General features: G+C 36.8%; 9 protein-coding genes across 10 annotated transcripts; 5 read left to right on the top strand and 4 right to left on the bottom strand.

Annotated features, from left to right (window-relative positions):
• Positions 1–182: 182 nt before the first annotated feature.
• On the bottom strand, positions 183–2,528 carry AT5G18710 (DNAJ heat shock amino-terminal domain protein, putative (DUF3444)). Its single transcript, NM_121876.5, is given in 2 exon segments — positions 183–2,024; positions 2,452–2,528. A coding segment is annotated over 1 exon segment (691 nt). The 5' UTR covers positions 874–2,024; positions 2,452–2,528.
• A 217-nt stretch (positions 2,529–2,745) lies between these two features.
• Positions 2,746–8,630, top strand: AT5G18700 (kinase family with ARM repeat domain-containing protein). The gene is made up of 11 exons (NM_121875.4): positions 2,746–2,976; positions 3,053–3,142; positions 3,368–3,420; positions 3,506–3,581; positions 3,656–3,717; positions 3,827–3,905; positions 3,995–4,051; positions 4,164–5,795; positions 5,950–6,819; positions 7,142–8,297; positions 8,382–8,630. Exons 1-10 carry the CDS (start codon positions 2,929–2,931, stop codon positions 8,273–8,275), a joined length of 4,101 nt encoding a protein of 1,366 aa, NP_197371.2. The 5' UTR covers positions 2,746–2,928; the 3' UTR covers positions 8,276–8,297; positions 8,382–8,630.
• AT5G18705 (uncharacterized protein) lies at positions 5,811–6,823 on the bottom strand. Its single transcript, NM_001343563.1, has 2 exons — positions 6,544–6,823; positions 5,811–6,449 (listed from the first exon to the last, which is right to left on the bottom strand). Exons 1-2 carry the CDS (start codon positions 6,649–6,651, stop codon positions 6,315–6,317), a joined length of 243 nt encoding a protein of 80 aa, NP_001330599.1. The 5' UTR covers positions 6,652–6,823; the 3' UTR covers positions 5,811–6,314.
• A 780-nt stretch (positions 8,631–9,410) lies between the features above and the next one.
• Positions 9,411–10,375, top strand: AGP25 (arabinogalactan protein 25). The gene has a single exon (NM_121874.4). It carries the CDS (start codon positions 9,536–9,538, stop codon positions 9,884–9,886), a length of 351 nt encoding a protein of 116 aa, NP_197370.1. The 5' UTR covers positions 9,411–9,535; the 3' UTR covers positions 9,887–10,375.
• Positions 10,376–13,031: 2,656 nt separating this feature from the next.
• Positions 13,032–15,499, top strand: TLP11 (tubby like protein 11). 2 transcript variants are annotated; one of them, NM_121873.4, is made up of 5 exons: positions 13,032–13,544; positions 13,843–13,930; positions 14,066–14,195; positions 14,420–14,596; positions 14,839–15,499. In NM_121873.4, the coding sequence occupies exons 1-5, from the start codon at positions 13,236–13,238 to the stop codon at positions 15,302–15,304; spliced, it is 1,170 nt and encodes a 389-aa protein (NP_197369.2). In that variant the 5' UTR covers positions 13,032–13,235; the 3' UTR covers positions 15,305–15,499. The 2 variants fall into 2 exon arrangements, with proteins under 2 accessions (NP_197369.2, NP_001330131.1); NM_001343562.1 differs by having other exon boundaries at positions 13,652–13,930.
• On the bottom strand, positions 15,467–17,706 carry BMY3 (beta-amylase 3). Its single transcript, NM_121872.3, has 3 exons — positions 17,276–17,706; positions 16,637–17,119; positions 15,467–16,541 (listed from the first exon to the last, which is right to left on the bottom strand). Exons 1-3 carry the CDS (start codon positions 17,522–17,524, stop codon positions 15,663–15,665), a joined length of 1,611 nt encoding a protein of 536 aa, NP_197368.1. The 5' UTR covers positions 17,525–17,706; the 3' UTR covers positions 15,467–15,662.
• A 3,144-nt stretch (positions 17,707–20,850) lies between these two features.
• On the top strand, positions 20,851–21,325 carry AT5G18661 (uncharacterized protein). The gene has a single exon (NM_001343561.1). The coding sequence runs from the start codon at positions 20,984–20,986 to the stop codon at positions 21,140–21,142; it is 159 nt and encodes a 52-aa protein (NP_001318595.1). The 5' UTR covers positions 20,851–20,983; the 3' UTR covers positions 21,143–21,325.
• Positions 21,326–21,361: 36 nt separating this feature from the next.
• Positions 21,362–22,952, top strand: PCB2 (NAD(P)-binding Rossmann-fold superfamily protein). The gene has a single exon (NM_121871.3). The coding sequence runs from the start codon at positions 21,537–21,539 to the stop codon at positions 22,788–22,790; it is 1,254 nt and encodes a 417-aa protein (NP_197367.1). The 5' UTR covers positions 21,362–21,536; the 3' UTR covers positions 22,791–22,952.
• Positions 22,953–22,959: 7 nt separating this feature from the next.
• On the bottom strand, positions 22,960–25,972 carry AT5G18650 (CHY-type/CTCHY-type/RING-type Zinc finger protein). Its single transcript, NM_121870.4, has 12 exons — positions 25,353–25,972; positions 24,919–25,006; positions 24,770–24,826; positions 24,649–24,681; positions 24,462–24,539; positions 24,327–24,370; positions 24,193–24,233; positions 24,013–24,095; positions 23,834–23,925; positions 23,660–23,729; positions 23,532–23,573; positions 22,960–23,413 (listed from the first exon to the last, which is right to left on the bottom strand). The coding sequence occupies exons 1-12, from the start codon at positions 25,400–25,402 to the stop codon at positions 23,288–23,290; spliced, it is 804 nt and encodes a 267-aa protein (NP_197366.1). The 5' UTR covers positions 25,403–25,972; the 3' UTR covers positions 22,960–23,287.
• Between the last annotated feature and the right edge of the window lie 1,117 nt (positions 25,973–27,089).

Raw genomic sequence — 27,089 nt, 5'->3', positions numbered from 1 at the left:
GAATCCATCTCTACCCTTCCCTCACTTTCCTCCCTTTGCTCAATGGTCTTAATACCTGACGTTTCTCATCTTAATCTAAACCACCATAAGTACCTCTCTTAACCAGAAAAAAAAACAAAAAAAAGGGAACTAATCTTCCTCTCCCTTACCGTTGATCCACTGTCTTTGTTTCAGCTTCAGAGTCATAGAATCAAGTTCACTGGTAATGCCTCAATATTAGGTTCATAGACTTCTTGCAAAGCTCCATGTATCTCTTTTGTTACTTTCGAAGTTGGAACTTGATGCGAGAATCTGAGTAGTTCGGATTTCGGGATTGTGAATCTTACATCCTTGCCATCAATCCAGTGCTCAGTAGCAGCTAAATACACCGAACCAAAACCTGCACGATCTGCTAATTTAAAGCCACCATCAGGTGCCAACAACAGAACCTTGTAGTCCTGTTTATCATCCAGAATTTCCACAAGATCATAAGTTTGGGATTGAAGATCAACCACATCAATGTCATTACTCCAGTTTCTGTAAATAGCCCAAATATTACCAGTCTTTGGCATGATACTGTAATTATTTCCATCCTCTGAGCTAATCTGACGTGAAAATACATCAAGATCAGTGAATATTTCAAGAGCTTTAGTTGCCCGGAAACTCCCACAGCCAGTGGGCATTCTCTTGTCAATCCACTGGATGACGCCTTTGATTACTGTAGCCTTTAGCCGACCTACATGCAATTTAACTACTGGATCCTGCTCAAATGCCTGAACAAATGTGATTTTCTGAATCTTGCCATAGTACCGGGGCAAGTAATCGTCACCACTGCAAAATGACCAGACTTGGCCTGTTTCATAAGTCCTTCCCTTGCAAGCAAAGTGCACGCATTGCGAATACGTATTATTCTCGGAGTTTGACTCTTTAGGCTCTGCTAGTAGATGCAAAGGGACGTCTATCTCTTTGATATTTGTTGGTAATGCAGTAGGATCCAGCTCATAAGCACCTCGAGGCACACCTTCTGCTTCTTTCCAGTCGTCTTAAATGATGGAACACAATGAGAGAATTGATAAACATCGGAATTACGAACATAAGATGTAACAATTTCCTCATTAAAGCGACAAAACAAGCTTAAGAAGCCTTTTGCTTTATGCAAGAAACCAGCAGATAAAGGGTCACTTGATCCAGCATCTTCTGACACGATTTCGACAAATGCGTACTGATATTTCCAGGGAGAACCGGGATCAGCTAACCAGTTGATGTCAAAGCTCGTCATGAGAGATTTGTAGCGACCCTTGAAGATAGCCCATGTCTCTCCTATTCTTGGGTATATACAGAATTTACCCGCGCTACTTCCTTTATTGCAATGAACCAAGTGAGAAAACCTTGTGTGATCTTTAATAGTCTCATCTTTTCCAAGTTTAAACCTACCAACAGAAACAGGCAAGTCTTTTTCATACCTCTGTATTGGTTCCTCGTCATATGGATCAGGCTCAAGCCACGTGACAGTAACATTAAAACCAGAAACAAAAACTTCTTTGATCTGAGCATACAATCTAGGCATCCCATCCACTGTATCATAAAGAGCCCAGGTCTGGCCAACTTCAAAGTGTACTTCTTCCCTCAGCTTATCAAAGTCATTGAAAGCTAAAACCTACTTTGCTCTTTCTGGTTCTTCTCCTGCTTCTTCCTTGCCCAAAGACCCTTCACCATTTCTGTTGCTCTGTGCAACGAAAGCTTGCCGCTTGCTATACACAGACTTCTGAGACTGCTCTCCTCCATCAAAACATAAATCTTCTATAGCTTTAGTGTCACCAACAATAATAACTTCTTCATTCTCGCTGCTGTTTCCAGCTTCTCTTTCTCTTCTCACCAATCCTTCTCTCTTTCTCTTCTCACCAGATTTCTGATTGAGATGAAGTGGAGCCTGTTCGAGACCAGATGAAGGAAGCTCTTGAGCACCATCAGGGTTAGTCTTTTCCATCACAGCTTTAGCCTTGAGCGGCTCCTCCAATATGATCTCAACTTGATCAGGGTTAGTCCTATTCATTAACAACAATGAACAAATAAAGTAATCAAAACCCAAGCTAACGTCAAAACAGTATGCACGAGATTAAGTAATCTAAGCATTTATTCCTCAGTAAAACTTTGAAAAAGGCAAGACAAGATGAAGTAAACAACCGAAAATTCTAAAATTCCAAAGTGTCCTACTAAAAGAACCCACATTTGAGAAAACCCTACAACATCAAAACCCTAGCTATGAATTGTGATAGAGAGAACACTACCCGAACAGTAAGAGAATCAAACACAGCAGGAGAATCCAGAAATGCAAAGTAGACCGACAAAACGATTCAATCAAGGATTTATGCAACACCGGAAAATAAATTTAAAAATATCGGCAGCGAGTTTCGCCGGATAACGAAAAAAAAAAAAAAAAAGACGAAGAATAAAGCAGATTAAGAAGTTTACTCTGTCTAAGCGGCCGACGTCGGAGATAAATGTGGTCCGGCGAATGTTACGTCGTCGCTGAAGGAGAAGGAAAATCTAAGCTCTTTCACTTTTTCTCTGCCAAGTTTACCCCTCTTCTCATTTCACGGCGGTAAAAAAACCCTGTTGGCAGTATAGTTATGGCGGGAAAAACGTTTCACCCGAGAAGAGGATAAATGGGCCAACGATCATTATGAGCCCAAGAAGCCCATCTAACTATTTTTAATTTCATAAGTATATGACTGCATATCTTATCTCCTTCAAAACAAAATGGATTCAAAATATAATAATTATTCTAAATTAGTCCAGTTTTGAATTTTGAAATTGTTCATTTCCTTCTCTCTACCATTCCCCCTCTCTCTTTCCAAATCCCAAACTCATTCAACAACGGCCATTGATTCTCTCTAGAGCTGACAAATCCAGAATCGGATCTCAGGAGACTTGAAGCTCGCTCCCACGATGAATCAGTACCACATCTACGAAGCTATTGGACATGGCAAATGCTCGGTAATTTTGAATCTGATAACTTTTTTCCTTTCTCAAGTGTTTTGTTTAGTAATTTATTGTTCAAATCGGTTCGTAGACTGTGTATAAAGGAAGGAAGAAGAAGACGATCGAGTATTTTGCCTGCAAGAGTGTCGATAAGTCGCGGAAGAACAAGGTTCTTCAAGAGGTAATTTAATCAGGCAAGAGTGTCGATTAATGCTTGGGTTTTGCTTGAATTGCTTTATTTAAAGGAATTGACCTCTTGATTATGACGGATTCACTTTAGATTTGTCAAATCGATGCTCTTAAGTTTCTATTTCTGGGTGATGTTTGCGAATTGATTTTTCACCATCTGTGGTTTTTGAAGTGACATGGATACTGAAAATTTGGTAATTATGCACTTCCTTTTCAGGTCAGGATCCTTCACTCGCTAAATCATCCAAACGTACTCAAGTTCTATGCTTGGTAAAACTTACTAGCTATTATCTAACAACAATTATTTGGCTCCATATATTTGTTTCTAATTGTCGTCTTCTTGTTGTGGTCCCAGGTATGAAACTTCTGCTCACATGTGGTTAGTTCTGGAATATTGCGTTGGTGGTGATCTCAGGACATTATTGCAGCAGGTATTGCTTGTAGTTTGGCTATGTTTTTTGATAATATATGGTCACAGGTTTTCTGAAATTCACTTGTTCTGCAGGACTGTAAACTGCCAGAAGAATCTATCTATGGTCTTGCTTATGATCTTGTCATAGCCCTGCAGTAAGATCCTATCTAAACCATTTTGACATGACCAGAATACCTCTAGGTGCATCTAGAACATGTCTTCTGACTCTTCTCTTATGGACAATTTTTTTCCTGAATTTCTTAGGTATTTACATTCGAAAGGAATTATATATTGTGATCTGAAACCATCAAACATCTTACTTGATGAAAATGGGCATATTAAGGTATGCGTGTTTCTGTCTTTTTTATGCTGGTGTGTAGTTTATGATGATAGTTTACATTGTTTAAATGTTCTCAAAACACTGTGTCGCAGCTGTGTGATTTTGGTTTGTCAAGGAAGCTGGATGATATTTCTAAATCTCCTTCCACGGTAAACACTTTTGTGCGTCTTTTTTTTCAGTGTTAGTGAATCTATGATCTCAAATTTCATTGGAAATTGTGCGTCGTTAATGCTCTATATATCTTGTGATGACTTGCATCAGGGAAAACGTGGTACCCCGTATTATATGGCTCCAGAGCTATATGAAGATGGAGGGATCCATTCTTTTGCTTCTGATCTGTGGGCACTTGGTTGTGTACTATATGAATGTTACACAGGAAGACCTCCTTTTGTGGCAAGAGAGTTTACCCAGCTTGTGAAATCTATTCATTCAGATCCAACTCCTCCACTCCCTGGAAATGCTAGTCGTTCATTTGTCAATCTCATTGAGTCTCTTCTTATCAAAGACCCAGCTCAAAGAATACAATGGGCAGATCTCTGTGGTCATGCATTTTGGAAGAGTAAGATAAATTTAGTTCAGTTGCCTACTCAGCCTGCTTTTGATGATATGATTGGCATAAACACAAAGCCATGCCTTTCCGAGCGTAATGGAGATAGACCAAATAAGACCCCTCCAAAGTACCGGGAGAAAGATCGAAAAGGGGGTTCAAAGCAAAATGAGAACTCCATTCAAGGTTCAAAAGGCCATGAGACGCCGATAAAGGGCACCCCTGGTGGGTCTAAAGCTCAAGCAAAGCTTCCTAGTAGAGCAACTGAGGAAAAGCATGGAGGTCGTCCTGCTGCTAACAGACAGGTGAATATTCTAAGATTGTCAAGGATAGCAAAGGCAAATCTTCAAAAGGAAAATGAGAAGGAAAACTATAGGAGACCCTTACCTAATAGCAACGAGAATTGTGCAGAAGTGAAGATCGACAACACTGATATGGAACTTGATTTTGATGAAAACAATGATGATGAGGGACCTGATGAATCAGAAGGAACCGAAAACACCTCTTGTGCACAAGAAGAAAGAGTAATGAGCCATAATGAGAATCACAGAAGACAAAGAGTTGTAAGCAGTAATGTGCCTGATGAGAACTCGTCTGCAAATGAAACACCAACCTTGGGTGAAGCAAGAGATTGCCATGAAGATCAGTCAGAGCCAATGGACATGTCAGCTGCCCCACCTAGTGCTAGTCCTCAACTTAAAACTCACCGAGGAAGAGAAACTTCTGGGGTTGCTGTTAATCATGACTCATCTAAAGCACCTACTAGCCTCACTGACGTCTTTTGGCATATATCTGATCTTTCTGTTAGGCCTGTCATGCCCAGCAGAAAATCTGACAAAGAAGCTGTGCATTCTCTCTCATTCGAAACACCACAGCCCTCTGATTTTAGTAAGAAGGGAAAGCAAGAATTAGAACCGCTGAACAATAGGATCATAACAGTTCTAAGTGGGAGCAGTTCTGGACTGTCAGAGAAACAGAATTTGATCAGATACCTCGAGACATTGAGTACCAATGCTGATGCAGCCAACATCCTGACTAACGGACCAATAATGCTTGTGCTTGTTAAAGTTCTGAGATTATCCAAGACCCCAGCATTTCGTGTACAAATTGCTTCACTAATTGGTTTGTTAATTCGGCATTCTACTTCAATCGAAGATGACTTGGCAAATTCTGGTATTTTAGACTCTCTTACTAATGGCCTCAGAGACAAGCATGAGAAAGTGAGAAGATTCTCTATGGCAGCTCTAGGTGAATTGCTATTCTACATCTCAACTCAAAATGAGCATAAGGATTTCAAACCACCAGAATCCCCATCAAAAGAAACCCGGTCTGCATCGGGTTGGCAGGTCAGCATCTCTAAATTATTACTTTTAAATGTGGATCATTTGGCTTTTAATGTTTATGGTGTATTTCTAGCGGACCAAAGTCCATTGCTTATTCTGAATGTTCCATTTTTCCATTGTTTCCTATCTAAACAGATTCTTGCTTTCTTTAAACTAGGTTTCAAATGCCTTGATCTCTCTTGTATCATCTGTCTTACGGAAGGGAGAAGATGACCTGACTCAGGTTTATGCGTTAAGGACAATAGAAAACATCTGCAGTCAAGGAGCTTACTGGGCCACCCGTTTCTCCAGCCAGGATTTGATTAGCAACCTCTGCTATATCTACAAGGCAACGGGGAAACAGGAGAGCATGAGGCAAACTGCTGGATCCTGTTTAGTCCGTCTTGCTCGCTTTAACCCTCCTTGCATTCAGACGGTCGTGGAAAAGCTTTCATTGAAGGAAATAGCTTCATCTTTTGTCAAAGGCAGCGCAAGAGAGCAGCAAGTCTGCTTAAATCTTCTGAACATGGCTATGATTGGAAGTCATACATTCACAAGCTTTGGAAGGCATCTCGTGACATTGACAGAGGAGAAGAACCTTTTCCCTAGTTTACTCTCCATCATAGAGCAAGGAACAGAAGTTCTGAGGGGCAAAGCTCTTCTCTTTGTTGCATTTCTCTGCAAAAACAGTAGGCGTTGGCTGACAAATTTCTTCTGCAATGCAAGATTTCTTCCTGTGGTGGACAGATTAGCTAAAGAAAAAGACAGTTACCTGCAACAATGTCTTGAGGCATTTGTGAATGTAATCGCCTCCATAATACCGGGCATGCTGGATACAATAACCAATGATATCCAACAACTGATGACAGGAAGACGCCATGGACCTGTCTCTCCCCTTAATAGTCGAGCTCCTGTAAAGACTAATGCACACCTGTTCCCTGTGGTTCTTCACCTTCTGGGAAGCTCTTCGTTTAAGAACAAGATGGTAACTCCACAAGTCCTAAGGCAGTTGGCAAATCTTACAAAACTTGTGGAAGCATCGTTTCAGGTCAGTAGTTACAACATTGACATCCCCTTTTACATTAATGAAATGCTATCTGTTATTTTATTTTGCACTAATGGGCTTGGTCAATTGCTCATCAACATTTGAATTCCTTACCTTCACTATGACAAATGATAATTACTCGTTTATTTTATTGTTAATATTGCTTCTTATAGGATTGGATTAAGATTTTCATACAACTATATCAGAATTTTCAACTAAATTACCTCTTTCCTCTGTTCACTATAGATATGTGTGTAAGATGTTTTAAGAATCTGTTCCGTTTGCTCTCTTGTTTAAACCATGGTTTATGTAAACAATTTTGCAGGGAAGAGATGACTTCCGTGTAACCCTTCTTCAAGTTCTAGAGTGCATAACAGGAGATGCGCCTCTGGTTACACAAAATGGTGAGATTATTATCCGTGAGATTCTCCCATCTCTGGCTGCAATTTACAATGGAAACAAAGACGGTGATGCTCGGTTTCTCTGTTTGAAAATCTGGTTCGATTCATTGACCATTCTCTTAACTGAGTGCACCGAAATCGAGCAACAAATATCGGAGGATTTGAAATCAATATCCAACTCTCATTTCCTCCCACTCTACCCTGCACTGATCCAAGACGAAGATCCAATCCCAGCTTACGCTCAAAAGCTCCTTGTCATGCTCGTTGAGTTTGATTACATCAAAATCTCCAACTTATTGCGTCACAATACGGTTTCACAATGCTTCGAGTTTCTTCTCGGAGACTTATCAAGCGCAAATGTGAACAATGTCAAGCTCTGTCTCGCCTTGGCTTCAGCTCCAGAGATGGAAAGTAAACTACTCTCTCAGCTCAAAGTAGTGAGGAGAATCGGAAATCTGCTGGAATTCGTGAATGCCAAAGATATGGAAGATTTCCTAGAACCCACTTTAAGTCTCTGCAGAGCTTTTCTGCTACGGTCACTTGGGAACAAGAAAGGTCTCAGTTCCAACTACACAAAAGAGCCAACGCTTTTATCAGAGGCATCTTTTACGTTCGAGGTTGATCCACAGGAATGCATAAGAGACATTGCAGATTTCGGTAGCAACATTGGCCTATTCTTGCACTTTGCAGGCTTAGACGATGACACAAGCATCGCAGTCGCAGATATTGCCTCTGAATGTGTTGTGTTGCTACTCAAAGCGGCTTCGAGAGAAGCCACGACGGGATTCTTAACCAATCTTCCTAAGATCACACCGATTCTGGACTCGTGGCGCAGGAGGAAGAGCACAGAGCTACACTTGTTGGTTCTGAAGAGAGTCTTGCATTGTTTGGGTTATGCTTGCAAGCAGTATCTATCGCAGGCGATGATTTTGTCGATATCGGGACACGATGTCTCAAAGATCAACGCAATTGTCTCTGAGATGAAGAACTCAGACGCCGCTGGTCTTAACAGCATCGCTTCACTCGTTGCCATGGAGTTGCAGAGATTACCTCGTTGAATTTGAAGTCATCTGAACAATGGTAACAACAGTTAATTGATAATTAAGTTCTTTTTATCATTGTTAAGTCTTTCTACAATTTCTTTATCTCTTGTTGTTAAACCAGGATTAACGACGACAATGACGCTGAGCTGTAGATTTTGAGTACATGCGAGGTAAAACAAACGCAAAAACATGTGACAAAGTGAAACCCAGAATCAAGATTTGTCTCTTCTTAATGTATATTTCTTTCTATTGCAATTTTTGTACCACTAATACAATCTACTTCCTTAATATTATCTTCTTTTAGACAAACATTTGTTAAATATTTGAGATTAGTCTGATTAGTTTAGATTTTAGTATTAAGTTGATGGGTATCCAGTTTTCTTTAAGCAAATAAAAACTCTAGAAACTAAATAATGCATGGTTGAGTAAGATTAACATAAGCTGATCTAAGGAAAAAGGTGAGTAAAAATATAGGATCTTTTTCTTAGATTTTGCTGAATTATTTGTGTGTTGATAGGTAAATAGAGTTCAATTATAATATCATGATGTTTGTATTATTTTTAGTAAAAAAAACTGAAGGAATCATCCCTTGTGGAAAGCTTTTTCACTAAATTCTCAGTCTTCAATTATATCTTCCAAACACACCAACCATTAAAATGTCGCCACGTGGTTAACGAAAAGATACCACTTTCCCTCCCACTGAACCAACTCCAATTTATAGACTTGCACTATATTCTTAGACAATTTAAATTAAATTGTATTATTATGGAACTTTATAATCTTTTTTTTTTTTACAACTTTATATACATATATATTTATGTGCGATGTACGTAAGTAATATAGCTATACTAAATTCTTTAAAAAAAAATTATACAAAAATTGAGATATTAGGACAAATTATGGGGATGATATATATATATATATATATATATATATATATATATATATATATATATGTCTATCACTGGCTATCACAATAGCAACCAAAACAGAACTAAATTCATTCTATATCATGAAAAATAGAAAGGTATATATGTATTTGATTGGAAACTGAAAATAAATATTCAGTTTTGCAAACAAGGTCTTTTCTTTAGTCTTTTCCTCCAAAACCTTATTATAATTTTTATATTTTTTATAGGATAGATAAGAGGAAAGGTTCTTTTATATAGAGACATCATCATTACAACTCAAAATGCACTCCGATCAGTAGATAGAGAAAGACAGATCCAACAAAAAAAATCAACTTTGATTTTCATCATTTAAACCAAAAACAAAATGGCTTTTTCTTTTCTCAATAAACTTCTCATCATCTTCATCTTCATCTTCATCTCTCTCTCTTCATCTTCTCCGACAATTTCTCTCGTCCAACAGCTTTCACCGGAGATCGCCCCTCTCCTCCCTTCCCCCGGAGACGCTTTACCTTCAGACGATGGCAGCGGCACAATCCCATCTTCACCAAGCCCTCCTGATCCCGACACTAACGACGGCTCCTACCCTGACCCGTTGGCATTCTCTCCTTTTGCTTCTCCGCCGGTTTCTTCTCCTTCTCCTCCGCCGTCTCTTCCTTCCGCCGGAGTCTTACTCATCTCTCTTATCATCTCCTCCGCCTCGTTCCTAGCGTTATAACACTACTATAGTTCACTTCGCTTATCCATCAACGAACGTTTTGGTTTTCACGTGTTTTGTCCAAAATGTATATCATTATCTCGAATGAGAATATTTAACATTTAGTTTCGTAGTAAGCTACATTTTACAATTTTAATTATTTTCCTTTTTTGGTCGTGTTTGCCCCTCTTGACAATGTGAGTCGATATGTTAATCATTTCGAATCTTCGATTAAGTTATCATATATTCATATGCATATATGTAATGTCAGTATGTACTTTAATAACAACGATAATATCATTTGATATAACGTTCATCAATCATCATGCATGTTTTATATTAGGACCAATTCTTCATATCATATAAAATCAAATAAGGATTACTTACTATGTGTTTGAATGAGCAATTAAATAATATTTTGGTTAATTAGGGGAATCAATGTTTAGGTGAAGTTCATTTGTCTGTTTCTGCTGTTGCTTTTTTTTCTTCTGATAAAGGGCCTTTTGAAAAAGTTTAAATTATGCAATAATATAAAATGCTTTACGAACTTAAAGGCCTAACTATGACTAATGAGTGTATAAACTATAAACTATATACAAAAGTTATTTTCTTCATATGGTAAGAAGCAAAAGATGAAGAACCTATGTTCATATGGTTACTTCTTGTAAATTTAATTGAAAAGAGTTGTGTATTTAGCAAAATAAGATGAATTACTCAAATAATTAGAACATGATATGCAGATTGAATAAAGATAAGATTGTTATTATAAAAATATCATATATAGTATTTAACCATATAAATATAATCAACTAATTGCATTATTCCAAAATTCCAAAGGGGTTAGAGAGCATGCATGTGAGTTGCTCCTGAGCTTGAAGATGCCAAAGCATAAAAGTGTTCTTCTCCTGTCTCACAGTACTTTTAATTACTTTCTCATTTTCTTAATACTTTATGTCAAATCAAACATAATAATTTAGTATATAGAAATAGATGACTATACAATTTAAGGTTATGTGCGTGACAGATTGTATAATCACTATAATGTTGTGTTGGTGCCCACTTATCTTGTCCTTATTGGGAGACTAATGAAGCTCCAACTTATATAACGAAAGAACCCATACTCATCAAACTTTATCATCTCTACATGTTATTTTTTCTTCGTAACAACTCAAACACATGATATCATGTTTAAATATGTACAGAGCCTTGATGAAGGTCGATGTCGACTTTGTAAAGAACAGATTAAGGAGAAAGAAAACAATTATTATATTTCAATTTCAGTTTTGGTAACCAATTTCAATATATATACACATATATTGATTTTGTGTCAACACACAGAATGATGAGCACGACTTACATGCACACCACAAGTGTTTTATCTCATAATAAACGCTGAACCGATAACAAACTAAGCTTCAAACCAACACATCTATTTTGTACAACAAATATCATATGTTTAATACTGACAACATAATTAGAAGCCCAAGCCCAAACTTGTATTCAAAACCCATAAACTACAACGGGTTTAAGAACTCAGAAACGCTCCCATATTATCATCCTCAGTGTGTGTAGTAATTAGTAATTTAGTACTATGGTTTGGTTTGCATATGATATAATAAACTAAAGGAACGATGAGGGTGAATCCATACAGAGAGACGTGAATGAGATCACGGCCGGTTAAAAAGTATGTATTTTAGCTAGTAACGTACGAAACAAAAAAAATGTAGATTACAAAACTGAAACAGTATATTTGGAATGCACATTGATAATCAATTAGTGTGGTACACATTGTACTCTACTGTTAATATACAATGTGTGGAAGTACTTGGAAGATGAGAGGATTAATTAACTGAATTAAACATCCATTCTTATCAAGATTGATTTCATTATTATTATTTTTATTGATATCATATATGCATGCCTTTTTCAATTGTCAACAAATTAGTTAGGTTTGGCTTTAAAAGAAGAAAGGGACAAAACCACGAAGGATTAATATTAAAGAAGCCGCTTTTGTTTATCCAATCATTCGCTTGAACAAAGCAAAGATGCTAACCCACGCTACTAACCCACCCAATGTTATTTTTTTACATAAATTTAATGATCTAAATATGGTTATGAACTGATGAATCATATATATGTGTCTACAATGGTGTATGTAATTTGTTGGTGTCTAATAGCTATGTATATAATGTATGAACTATGAATATATCTTGTTCAAAGAATATAGTACTTAATAACTTTTGGTTCCTGATTGTTATTACCCTTTTATACATTTGAAACTTTAACCAAGAAGTCAAGAATAGGGGTAAAAACTTAAACAACCCTCCCTCGATTTGTATAGCTCTTGTTGTATTGAAGGTAATAAATAGGAATGGACCAAATGAAATCGAGAGCATGGCCTACTATGTAATAGCAAGGGGGTGATGGTTACTTGGTTAGATATTTTTAAGTGGACCAAAAACCTTATCATATATATACTAATACCTTTTGCATAATTTATTATATAGCCCACATGAGTTGTCTTTATAAAATATGTACATATTTTAATCGAATACAAAAATACGAATTTTTGGTAAAATATAAATAATTCTGATACATATATTTAATATGATAGGATTTTTTTAAAAAGGTTTAAAATTGAACTTACAAAACATATTGTCGACACAAATATTTATGATTCTAACTAATTTATTATTATTTTCCTATTATAAACTTTATCTTATCCAACCCACCAATTTTCTCAGCCACCATTGGTTTTATTAACTTCTTAACTACTATAATTGTATTTTTCCTAATTGGTATTGGTAGCATAATATTTAACTGATATAACATAGTCATGCTTTCCTACATTTTACTATCAAAATAAAATAGTTTGCTATTGTTTGAAACAAATCAAATTAATTAAATTATATAATTAGCGTCGGTTGAAACAAAAGAATAAACATTATTTCTGTCATTCTATGGAATTATGAAGCTGATCAACATCAAAAATCAATTAAGAGAATGTCTCAAGGATAACTCCAAAATAAATGTGTCAACATAAAGAAAAAAATTCTAATACAATTTCAAGTAAAGTTAAAATTTTTTATTTTTTTTCTTATTTTGGTTTTTATAATGTACCTTTTTTGCCGACTGGTTTTACATAATTTTTTTACCTATTTTTTTTTTTGTCGTTAATTTTTTTACCTATTTAAGAACCAAAAAAATACAAAATTTGCTTAGAAGTAATAAAACGTTGATATCAATAATTGTTGAAATCAATCTACTTCGTTCTTCTCAACAACACCACCACCACCACTTCTCCTTCTTCCACCTAAAACTCGATTATAATCATCTAAAGACTCAGCCTTTAAGTATCCCCAGAAGTCGTATGACCTTACGTAGCTTAATCCTTGAGATGCGTTCGAGACCGCATCGTGTGGTCCACGACCTTGCCGCCGCCGCAGCTGCCGATTCCACTTCTGTGTCATCGCAAGATTATCGCTGGTCAGAGATTCCTGAAGAGCTTCTTAGGGAGATTCTGATTCGTGTTGAAGCGGCGGACGGTGGCGGATGGCCGTCACGACGCAGCGTGGTGGCTTGTGCCGGCGTTTGTCGTGGCTGGCGGCTACTTATGAACGAAACCGTCGTTGTCCCTGAGATCTCTTCTAAGTTGACTTTCCCCATCTCTCTCAAGCAGGTTCGAATTCTCAATCACTCTCTCTTTATATCTTTCCTTGTCCATTTCGATCGGATTAAGACATAAAGTTACGATTTTTTTTGTTGATCACTTTCAAAATCTTGAAGACTATGAGTTTTGAAGACGCTGCGTTTGCGTTTGTATTTGTCCTCAAACTCAGAGTGGCTGGCTCGTAAACTATGATATTGATCATGAAACAAGAGATATATGATCATTTTTACTGATTGTATCAGTTTCAGTTTAATTATTGTGTAGTCTTACTTAAATGTTGATTTTTGTTGGTGTGTATCTTCTGCAGCCTGGTCCAAGGGATTCACTGGTTCAATGCTTTATCAAACGTAATCGAATTACGCAATCATATCATCTCTATCTCGGATTAACCAACTGTGAGCATCAATCTCTCTGTTTAACATGTTCTTAGAGAAACAAACAGTATCTAGTGGAGTCTATTTTCTTTTCACGTGTTTCTTGGTTCTGCAATTATTTACATTGACATCTTCTTTGTGTGTATGTTCTTGTAGCTTTAACGGATGATGGGAAGTTTTTGCTTGCTGCGTGTAAGTTGAAGCACACAACTTGTACGGATTACATTATCTCTTTACGTTCTGATGATATGTCGAGAAGAAGCCAAGCTTATGTTGGCAAAGTGAGGTGCGTATATATGATCAAACAAGCTACACAAAAAGGTTACCGATCTCTAGTATTGATTAAGAGTCTTATTATTAGCATTTTGAGCTTGGCATTGATGGATTAGAAGGACTTAACATGATCTAGTAAACTTCATGCAGTTCCAGTAAAGGTCCTTTGCTTATTTATAAGTTGTTCTTTCTATTGAAACTCTTGTTGATATATTGCTCTTTCTAAACTTGTCGAAGATCGAACTTCCTAGGAACGAAATTCACTGTCTTTGATGGAAATCTGCTGCCTTCAACGGGAGCCGCAAAGTTGAGAAAGAGCCGATCTTATAATCCCGCAAAAGTTTCAGCAAAAGTTCCTCTTGGAAGTTATCCTGTCGCTCATATCACATATGAGCTGAATGTCTTAGGATCCCGGTAATGATCTTTTCCAGATTTAGCTTTCCTATTTGAAAAGTTATTTGTCTCAACTTTATTACTTTTCTTCAACATCTTTTTGGTCTCTGGTAGACTAGTCGTAGTTTTAAAATCAAAATTAGAGATTCTTGAGAAGAGTTACTGAAAATGTGTGTGGAAAGGTCCCTTTTTTACTTTTCAAAATTATGTAATATAGAAGCTAATAGGGGACCTAATATGTAATGTCTTGATGGCACAATTAGGGGACCAAGAAAGATGCAATGTCTTATGGACACAATACCTACAAGCACAATGGAGCCTCAAGGAGTAGCTTCAGAACCATCAGAGTTTCCCTTACTCGGTACTCGGTCAACCTTATCCAGGTCTCAGTCAAAACCATTACGCAGTAGCTCAAGCCACCTGAAAGAAACACCATTAGTGCTGAGCAACAAGACACCACGGTGGCACGAGCAGCTACGCTGCTGGTGCTTGAATTTCCATGGCCGTGTCACAGTAGCGTCAGTGAAGAACTTTCAGCTCGTGGCAGCAGGAGCTAGCTGTGGCAGTGGCACGGGAATGTCACCGGAGAGGCAGAGCGAGCGGATTATATTGCAGTTTGGGAAAGTCGGGAAAGATATGTTCACGATGGATTATGGATACCCGATCTCAGCTTTCCAGGCTTTTGCCATTTGCTTGAGCAGCTTTGAGACTAGAATCGCTTGTGAATGATTTACAAGACTTTGTTAAGATATCGCTATATCTATCTTGTAAAGAGCAATTTGTAGCCTTTTGTAAATTGTGTTCTTTTTAAAAACAACGAGTCGTTGTCTTGTGTTTGATAATGTTACAGTTCCTTTTGTTTTGTAGCTTTTTTGTACATTGTGATCTTGCAAGAAAATCAACTCTATTGCTATATTGTGCCATCACTCGAACCAAAACAAGGGAGTTCTTTGTCTTAAGCTTCAGGATTTATGTTTTGTGAAGAAATGGTTGCAAATAATTTTACAGTAATATGACATTCTATATAAATGCTAAAACAACAGGAGACTTTTCTTATTTACATAAAAAATTATGATTTTGCATTTCATTAAGCGGTTTGCAAACTAGGTGCACCAGTGCCTGAACCTATGCTAGCTGTCTCGGCCTCAACCTCAGCCTCTGAGGCTTGATCGTCTGAGGACAACTCGAATTGGCTCAGGTTCCGGACAAAGACTGTGAAAGCATGGAAATGCTCTGGAGAGAAGAAAAGTGCTCCCATTCTCTGGTAAGTGAACAGATCAATTCCTACATTCTCATCCTTCAGATTCTCAACGATCCTCTCAAACCCACCAGGAACCGGGGTGGATGAGTTTTGCCCTGAGACAACGACTCCTTGTTTCTTGCAGGAAGTTTTGATGTGGCCAAGTAATGACTCGGGGCTCGAGAGAGATTCAGGTGATTGGTGCTCGTCGGATAGGTCCATTCCTGGTATTATCATTCTACAAGAGTTCTTTGCAAAGATCTCTGCGATAGCCTCGTACCTGTCCTGACCATTAGAGCTGTAGAATCCAGCTGTTAACTCAGAAGGATGAGATCTTAGCTTGTGCCATTGGTGTAAGAGAGGTAGCTTCCCACATAGAGGCACTCCAATCCCGCTAAATGCAGATGAAGCAACGGAGAGGACTCGGTCTGCGTGGGAGGTGAGAAGAGACGAATACCAAGACAAGAAGAAATCGCCGTACTGAGATTCCCATGACCCGCCGTCTGAGAAGAATGAAGAGGAATTAGGCTGTTGATCGTAAGCAGGAGCATCGTGAGGACCACCGAGACCCCAAAGAGGGTTTCCAGTGGATTCAGCGTAGCCTTTAAGAGCAGAAAGCATGTGTTTGTCGTAACACTGGAACTCTCCCGCGCCAGAGAGCTTGGCATTATGTTGATGAGAAGGATATTTCAGCTCACCGTCTGGTCCCAAACCTAATGTGATTCCCTGCAAAGCAATGAACAGAAAATCAGAAACTTAAAACCAGAGTAGTTAAACTCAGAATGTAAGTGCAAAAACAAAGATGATTTGTGAAATCATACCGTGATTGTGTTGCCCATGTAATCTGCGAAAGCAGACTTGAAGCTCTCACAGAAACCTCTGTAAACCTCCATAGGAGTCTTCCCATCAAGAACAGGAACATCATCAACAGCAAACGACAAACAATCTTTGTACTGTTGTCCATATCTATCTGTAAAATAGATCCCTGGTTCAGCATCACCAATCTTTGCCACCCAATCAGGAAGACCTATCTCTGTTTGTTTCGATCCATGGAAAGAAAGTGAAGCATGAAGCTTAAGTCCCACTTTCTTAACAATCTCAGCTACTGCCAAGTACCCAGACCATTCATATTTCCCAGCAGCTTCTTTCTCAACAACTCCCCAAAAGATAGGTAACTCAATACCTTCTACACCAAGTAGCTTCAAAGCTTTAAGCCCAGCTGTAATAGCTTTCAAGTGATTCACATTGTTGCAGTCTGAAACTGTGTCTAACGGAAGCCCAACAAATAATTTTACACTCTCGAGCTGCAACAAAAAACAAAAATAAAAACTTTGTTTCAGAATTGAATCATAAAGAGGAAAAAAATTAAATCTTGCCTAAATTTCATCATATATCAATGGATCTCAATATATAAAGTATAAGAACAATAGATCCGTAGAGAAGAGAATAGGGTTAATTACCGATTTAGATTTTGGAGTGGATTTGAGAAACGGAGAAGCGTCATCGGAGACGATGGCTTCACATTTGACAGATCTCGAAGAGCAACGTATCGCGATCTCTTTCCATTTAGAGCTTTGGTTGCAGAAACTAACCCTATTTCTCGATTCACCGGAGATTACATCAGAGCCAAATCTAAATCCAAGCTCTCTGTAAGCTAATTCTGCTCTGCAGATCCTCGCTTGAGGATTTCCAATCACTGAAACTTCCATTTCACAAGAAAATTGAAGAGGAGATTATGATTTTATCCAAATTCAACCAAAAAAGAACCAAATTTGTAGCAGAAGATAGAAAAAAGATTAGGATAAATCGCAAAAAGCGTTTCGATTATGGACACAAAGGAGATAGCTTGAGGATTGTGGATATGGTGAGGATTATGGATTTGGTTTATATAAGAAAAGAAAAGAAACGTTAATCTGTTTATATAAGATGAAAGGTAGTGGATAAACGTTGCCTATTTGGACATTACACGTGTCGTTACCACAATGCTCTCATACTTGTAGCCGCTTAATATTTCACTTTTTCATTTTTATGCTTTTGCATTTAATGACAATTTTAATCTTCAAGTGTGACCACGAAAAATGAAACTATTAAGGAAATTTAAAACTTAGTTTATTTTCGTCAACGGAGGATCCAAAAAAATATCGTTGTCAAAAAAACTTTAAAAAGTATTTTCTAGTGGTATAGTTCAAATCGAGAAAAACGACAATACAATATCGATCATGGAACAATTATAATGCTCGTTTTTAATTACGTGAAATCGGAAAATGTAAAGATACATGTAATTATGTTAGTTTTAATAACCTTCGTCAATGACAACTTATGGTTTCTCATCATCACATCGTTTAAGAAGAGTAGCGTACGGTGATCTACTCATTTTTCATTACCATCATAATTCTTGCCAATCTGTTCAAATAGTTGGAATATCGAGACGATTGGAATCTTATCCAAGTTAACTGAATAAACCTATGCTTGCAAGATTCAACGAACAATATCCAGAAACGTTCTGATTTGGTGAATGATGCACTAAAATACTGAATGATTGATTGCCAATAATATGATGGGCTTGGCCAGTTGGCTAGAGGTAAGGAACAACAAATTAATTATCTCCATGCATCAAATGGAAAAACACAATCATATTCATAGGTTGTTCGAAAACTGATGTTACGTCAAAAACGGAAACAGTAAGTGGATAATATTGTTTTGTCCCGAGAAACCAACGTGGTAATGAGAAAAAGCCACGTCATGTCAAGTTGTCATCGACGAAGGTGTGGATCTTTTAAATTAACGTACTGTTCAGACAGGTTAACACGTGTCGTAACATGAGAGGTTAAGAAAATTCATGCTGACTCAGGTCCATGCAAGTATATTCCCTTTAGATTCTCTATAGTACTGTGAAGCTGCGACTAATTGATTTGCATATCGACCACATCCTCTCTCTGCTTCTCTCTTTGTGGTTTTCATTATAGTTCTAAAAATATAATAAATTGAGTGGACAAGTTGTAGATCTTCTGCATTGTATATCGTTGGCAAAAAATAGCTATGATTTCTCACAGAAATTTCAATTTATATGGGCTTGATATGAGATGCCAAAGGAGAGATAAAGTACTATACAGTCGGTAATTTATATATTTTCACTATCATTTATCTAGTTTACAAGTTGCGGTATAAATAGCTGTTATTAGCCAAATATATTGAACTTTGATTGATGATAGTTAACCACCCACATAGCAAATTCTCAAACCATTCAGAAACAACTTTATGTGTACCAATTTTATTTTATTTTATAAACTTGTCGCATTATAGGAAAAATGCAATAAGAGGCGTCGTGGCACTTTATGTGTCACTAAAATTAAGACAAGAAATCGGCGTTTGGGAACCAACAAAAGGCCTTTAGGTCCGTGTTAGGTGGGTTTGAGTTTGAAACATTTGGAACCAAGTAACAATTTCTTGCCACTTGACTTGACGATGTATACGATTCACACATTTTCCAAATTCTTAATCTATTTAAATTTCTTTTATGGTATTGTCGGTGGGCGGTGACAAACGAATGTTCGGAGTGGGTTTTGTAAACAATACTTGAAAGTATGCTGGTGAAATGGGCTTTTTAATACTTAAACACAAACCCAAATATATGACGATTGTATGTGTATTATCGTGTGCTTCCACACGTCTGCCACATTCATGTCCAAATTAGTTAAACGACACTTGTGACACTGTGTGCCTAAGGGGCATCATAGAATTAGTCAATTGGACATAGTGGTCCTAAGCAATTTCTCTATAAACTTAGAAATGGTCTAAAGGGAAGAGACTTCAACCCATGATTCGAGAGAAATAATTGGTTATATGGTAGTCTTTTGAAACTTAAAGGTCCTACATAATAAATATAGGGTCCAAATTTTTTTTTTCTCAATAACCGAAAATACCAATTTGAAGTCTATTAATAATAGTATGCTGCGAATAAAATATTTAAATTTAGAAGGGATACAATCCCAAATCCACAAGACTTTAACTCATCTTTTATGAAAACATAACATCAAGTAATTTTGGTAGGTGAAAACACATTAGTTAAATAACAACATGCATGTCGACGACTATTAATTACACATTGAATAGAGCATATGTCTATCAAATTAACATTTTCGAAGAACACACCAAAATAATTAAGAACAATTTGAAAATATCTATACATCATAGTAAGTTGAATAATTCAAGTCCAACAAATACCATTTAAAAAAACAAAGTACCAATTCAAAAACTCGAAAGACAAATCCTTCTCAGCTAACATTCATTTCCTCTTTAATTCTCATCTCATCTCCCTTATAAACACATAATCAGATCTTAAGGATACAAGAAGAATGGGTGGGATGAGTATGTCATGTTGTGGTGGTGGTGGCGATGATGGTTCGAGTTTACTAACACATCTTGTCATAATTATTGTAATCTGTCTCTCCATCATGGCCGTTTGCACCTCCAACGAACGCCGTACAGCCGTTCGTGTCGTCCGGTGCCGTTGACCTACTGGTATAAGTCATCTCTATAAATCAGATCATATTTCTATAAAAGATTTCTTCGGATTCTCTTTACACATGTATGTTTTGGTTCTTGATTAGTGATGAATTACCGATTTGATGAAATGGGTTTTAAAATATTTAAACAGAAGCCCAAATATATTAAAATCGTATGTGTATTGTGTGCTCCACACGTCTGCACATTCACGTCCAAAATAGTTAAAAGACACTCATGACCGTGCCTAAGGGTCATCATAGATTCATAGACATAGATACTAAGCGATTTCTTTGTATTTTTGTAAAGTTAGACAACACTTCAACCATCATCAAGTAATTTTGGTAGGCAACAACTTATTACTTATATAACAACATGCACGTCGACGTCTATTAATTATATATTGACGAGAGAATATGTCTCTCAAGTTAACATTTTCGAACAACACTCCAAAATAACAACAATTAAAATCATCAATTTCAATTATTAAAAACACGAAGTTTTGCTGATTCAAGTCCAACAAAAACCATTTTAAAAAGCAAAAGTACCAATCAAAAACTCATTAAAGACAGATCCGTCTCAGCTAACATTTAATTTTCTCTTCATAATCATCTCACATCTCCCTTAAAACTTATCATCGGGTCTTAAGGATCACAAGAAGAAGAATGGGTGGGATGTGTATGTCTGCTTGTGGTGGTGGTGACGATGAAGGTTCGAGTTTACTAACACATCTTGTCATAATTGTTGTCATTTGTCTCTCCATCATGGCCGTTTGTACCTCCAACGAACGCCGTACATCTGTTCGTTACGTCCGGTGCCGTTGACCTACGACTACAAGTCATCTCTATATATCAGATCACATCTCTACATAAGATTTCTTCGGATTCTCTTTATACTATGTATGTGTTGATTATTGATTAGTGATATGATGAATTACGGTACAGGTTTTTGTCTTCTTTTTTTTTACCAAATATATGGATCAGAATGATAAAATCACATAACTCCCACCGAATTTCACCATTGATAAAGTATTGGGGTAAAAACGAAATAACGTAAAATACTTTGTCTGTTTTGGAAATTATATTATCTGTGTTCTGAGGATGAAGAAGAAGATCAAACGAGTTGCTACAATGGCCTCACACTAGGATCTTCACTTTCTCGCACTTTCCCTCTCATTTTCCCGATCATAGAAACAGCATTGTACAGAGATTTCAAAGAATGTCACTTTGCTCTTCCTTCAACGTATTCGCTTCCTACTCACCAAAACCCAAAACCATCTTCAAAGATTCCAAATTCATTTCACAATTTCAGGTAAAGTCGTCTCCTTTAGCTTCAACATTCCACACAAATGAATCCTCAACGAGTCTTAAGTATAAGAGAGCGAGACTCAAACCAATTTCATCTCTAGACTCGGGAATTTCAGAAATCGCTACATCACCTTCATTCAGGAACAAAAGCCCTAAAGATATAAACGTTTTAGTGGTTGGTTCAACTGGGTACATAGGTAGATTTGTAGTGAAAGAGATGATCAAAAGAGGGTTCAATGTGATTGCTGTTGCGAGAGAGAAGAGTGGGATTAGAGGCAAAAACGACAAGGAAGAGACTTTGAAGCAATTACAAGGCGCCAATGTGTGTTTCTCTGATGTTACTGAGTTAGATGTTCTTGAGAAATCTATTGAGAATCTAGGATTTGGTGTTGATGTTGTTGTTTCCTGTCTCGCTAGTCGTAATGGAGGGATTAAAGATTCGTGGAAGATTGATTATGAAGCTACCAAAAACAGTCTTGTAGCTGGGAAGAAGTTTGGTGCTAAGCATTTTGTTTTGCTCTCTGCGATTTGTGTGCAGAAGCCTTTACTGGAGTTTCAGAGAGCGAAACTGAAGTTCGAAGCAGAGTTGATGGATTTGGCTGAGCAACAAGACTCTAGCTTTACATACAGCATTGTGAGACCAACGGCTTTTTTCAAGAGCTTAGGTGGTCAAGTTGAGATTGTGAAAGATGGGAAACCTTACGTGATGTTTGGAGATGGTAAGCTATGCGCTTGTAAACCGATCAGCGAACAAGATTTAGCAGCGTTTATAGCGGATTGCGTGTTGGAAGAGAACAAGATCAATCAAGTTTTGCCAATTGGTGGACCAGGCAAGGCATTAACGCCATTAGAGCAAGGAGAGATTCTGTTTAAGATTCTTGGGAGAGAGCCTAAGTTCTTGAAAGTACCTATCGAGATTATGGATTTTGTGATTGGTGTTCTCGATTCTATTGCAAAGATCTTTCCTTCGGTTGGAGAGGCTGCCGAATTTGGGAAGATTGGAAGGTATTACGCCGCAGAGAGTATGTTGATTCTTGATCCAGAGACTGGAGAGTATAGCGAGGAGAAGACACCGAGTTACGGGAAAGACACGCTTGAGGATTTCTTTGCGAAAGTGATCAGAGAAGGCATGGCGGGTCAAGAACTCGGTGAACAGTTCTTCTAGTATGAATTGTTTTTGTGCGAAATGAGTTTGCTGTGTAGTTTGTAACTGATGAGATTATAAATATAAAACCTGTGAATTTGAGAGATTCGTTGATTCAAACAACAACAAAAACACACATTGCAGAGATATGGTATAACCTATGGATCTTTTGCAGAGAGAAGAAGGAGATGATGTAAGAATTGAACTACTAAAAAATCCCTGAAAACATATTATCCAGGTAACTTTTCCTGGATCAAGAATATAGAGTATATTATACATAATCCTCGCATTTCCAACACCCAAACACAAATGGAAAAATGTAACAGTATAAGAACAACAACAAATCAAATGAAGAAGACAAATGTGTGTTTTGCTTTTGTGACCAATGATCAAATTGATCATCAATCTTTTTCTTTTTCTTTCTTTGTTATGATCATCAATCTATGCCTCAGTTTTTTTAGCAACAAAAAGTTCTTGCTTGCTTTCTGGAGGCAATACATGGGAAGATCTTGGTTTTGTCATTGAGGAAGAACAGGAGGCGCAATCGCTCGTGTGTTGTATGATCTGCAATGTCCACATTTCTGTCCGATTATGTGGAAGTGCACTTCTGTTGTGTCGTTACAATCGTTGCAAAGTATCCAAACCTGTGATTTCCGCATCATCTTGTTAGAAAGGATACAACTTTGATGTATATCTTTACTCTTCTTTAGTTAGCGCTGAAACACTATCGAGCTTAAGTGACAGAGAAAGAAACTTATTTACCTTCTTGTCACGGTAATCTGAAGGCATAGCAGTGGCTTCGATCTAAGGAAGTTAATTTAATATTCTTCAGCAACTAATTTGAAAGATCTATCAGACTTAAAAGATTCAACAATGAATTTTGAACTAACCTCTTCATCGAGTCTCTGCCATGTTTTAGACATATCAATCACTGACCTCGAGCAAATTGGACAACAAAACCTACTCAAGATTCACACATTTTCAAAACCATCACAATCAACCAAAGAAGAAACCAAACTTTCTGGTTGAAACAGAGACATAACCACAGGAAAATGGTAAATTACTTGTCACGTTTGATCATCTCGTTGTAGCATTCTACGTGCATTGTGTGCCCGCATTTCATCACATTTGTGTCCTTTAGAGAGTCAAAAAGGTACTGCATTTCACGTACACACAATTAGCTAAAACCGCGATACCTTTTGCTGAATCTTTTTCTTGATAAGTTTTGCCTTAACACACATACCTCGTAACAAATGGGACAGTGATGACGCATTGAATTCTCAACGCAGCGATGGTTGTTGCGCAGACCAACCGCATAACAAGATCCTAAAAGCAAGTAATGGATAATTTCACAAGTCAACGACACATGATTGTGTTAGTCTGAAACTGAGCATAAGAAAACTTTATTGTTTTTTCCATTTACCACACTTCTTGCAATGGAAGAAATTCTCACGCCCACCAACTCTGCAACACGCAGCAATGAAATGTCAACTAAACAATCAGCACACAACTACAAACGAATCACCAGTATAAGACTGTATGAAGAAAGATTATCACCTGCAAATTCCACAGTCATCGCAATGAAACTGTTGTTTTTCAGTCTGAAACAAGACAAATAGGAGCAATAAACATAATCAGATACCGAGAAGGAAAAGATTTCATTCAAACAGGTGAAAACCCAAAGTTCTTTACATCATCATCATAGAATATGCAGATGCTGCAAAAATATTCTCCCATGTTGACACCACAATTCGAACAAACTTGAGCTGCCTGTAAAAAACACATTGAAACATCGAAAGTGGTGATAAGCGAGTGATCAATGATCATCAAAATTCATAAGACAAGTTAAAGCAATCCAAACTATAGTGATGGGAATTACCGGCTGCTCTGTATCGCAAACAGAACAAATCACCTGCAAAACCAAAAAAGTCAAAAGATGCAACAAATTAGTAAAGATCCAAACTTGGTAAGATCACATAATTCTATAGGAGGGACCATACTTGTTTAACGTCTTGACGAACAAGATCGTGACGGTCGTAGATATTGCGCAATGTGCTCTGAAACACAGATAGGGTAAAAAAAATGAATCTTTAACTTTCATCAAGTTTTAAAGACTGTAATTAAGATGATAAATAGAGAATAAACATACAGTGCTCTCGTTGTGACAATGGCGACAATCGAAGACTTCGTTGCAACATGGAGCTCTGATTTGGCATCTCCTCTTGTAATGCTTACACCTAATAATACACATGAAAAGAGAAACGGATCTACATGGATCAGAATGGATGACAAATTATGTGGATCGAGGACAGATCTATGATTTGAAGTAAAGAAACGAATCGATTATTCTATAATGAATCAAAAGCCGGAAACAAATGAAGACTCTTGAATCAGAAACGGAAAAAGGAACAAACTTTGTGAATCAAATCATATGGAATCTACGGATCACTAAGAACAAGAGACAAATCGTCGTGGACCATACGTGAAAACAAGAGACGACCCACAAAAGTACAAACCCAAGAGATCTGTTAAAAGCAGAGATTTGAAGAAACAGAGTAAAAAACAGAGGAATGTTTTTTTTACCCGAAACCCATTTTGCCAAAATGAAGTCGATCATTGGGTGAAGCTTCCATGAGAACAGGAGGAGAAAAGCCAAAGAGACAGAGAAAGAGAAAGAGAGAGAGAGAGAGAAGGAGAAAAAGTAAACTGTCTCTCAAAAATATAGAATTATATATATGTTTGAGAAGTGGAATTGGATTGGATTGAATGGGAAGCTGAGAGTTTTATCGGAATCGCAAGGCCAGAAATGAAAACAGACCCCACGGTTTGTTTTTATAGAAGAAGATAAACAACAAACAAATTCTTCGATCTTCTTCTAAATTGCAGAGAGCAGGAGAAAGAAAGAAAGAAAAAGGTTTGATCTTTTTCCTTGCCCTTTATTGTTTCTCTCTCCTTGTGAATGTTGTTAGCTTGGGAGTTCGTGAGAGATAGATTTGAAGCTTTAAAGAAATGGGGAATAATTAAAGAGAGAGAGAGAGATAAGAGAGTTGTGTGATGAAGATGGGATGATGATGACATGGATACAAACCGTAAAACAGAGAGCGCCGATTTATTGACCAATCACAATTCTAGATCGTTATCTTTTAGAGACATTTCTATTTATTTCCCAACACTTTCTTTAATACATTTATTTTTGTTGTAAGTTGTAAAATTAGTAAAACGATAATAAATGACCTTTTTGTTTACCCAATTGGAGGTTTTTGATGACTAAAGTTGGTACTTTCTCACTCCCCAATTTTATTCTATTTTTTCCTCAAAACATTTTTTAAACAAATTTCTCGAAAGAGAGTATACTATACTACTCCTATTATAAAAAGATGTGCGAATACACAAGTAACTAATAAGAACTTTTTTTAAAGCCATAATATTTAACATCTTATATCCAATTTTTAATAGATATATTAATTTTAATCATACTAAATTTATAAGAGTAAATATAAAATCGGGTTTGTGAAATTAATATATGTGTAAACAAAATCATTGTTTTATGAAAAGGAAAGGATTATGTTGTTTCAATTAACATTCATAAAAGAAACAGTAGACATTGAAATATAAGTTGTATGAGTTGTTTGATAGCAGATGTTTGTCTTCTACCATTGGTGATTTTTTTAACTAGCTAAATATTTTTAAATTAGTACCACGAAGTGCTCAAGTTTATAAACAAACAAATAAATTTACTTAATTTGTAGCTATATTGGATTTTAGTTATTAGTTATTATTATTATTATCAATATAAGCTTATATGATTTGTTTATTTGTTCCTTTTGTTTTGTTAATCCTTTTGTTAATCCATTTACCAACAAAAAAGACATCAAATTTATATGGATGATGTCTTTTTTGTTGGTGATGATGTCAAATTTGAATTAAAATTGGTAAATGGTAGTAGATTTTAGTAGTTAACTGAAAATTTTAAAACATGCTAAATCGTGTATTATGCAAATGTATTAACAACTTTATGATGATAAAAACACAATCACAACCTAAAGTGTTCGTTGCTTGAGTCAGTTACATTGACCCCACCAAGCCCATGGACCACGTGACGGTACCACGAACCTATCCATTATAACATTTTAAGATTATTAAAAATGAAAATTAAATATATTAAAAAAACACTCACATGAATTTCCGAAAAAGGAAAAAAGATTATGCTTTACCCATAGAGGAAGAAGACATATCATTTACCCATTTCTATTTTTAGTGGCAATAATGCCTAAAGGGTTCTTCTAAAAAATTTTGAACTCTTTTTCTATGAGAGGATTA

The sequence above is a fragment of the Arabidopsis thaliana genome, chromosome 5, assembly GCF_000001735.4.
Source record: "Arabidopsis thaliana chromosome 5, partial sequence".
In the NCBI taxonomy this organism is placed as follows: domain Eukaryota; kingdom Viridiplantae; phylum Streptophyta; class Magnoliopsida; order Brassicales; family Brassicaceae; genus Arabidopsis; species Arabidopsis thaliana.
Note: the sequence above shows the minus strand (reverse complement) of the source record. Positions and strands in the feature narration are given on the sequence as shown.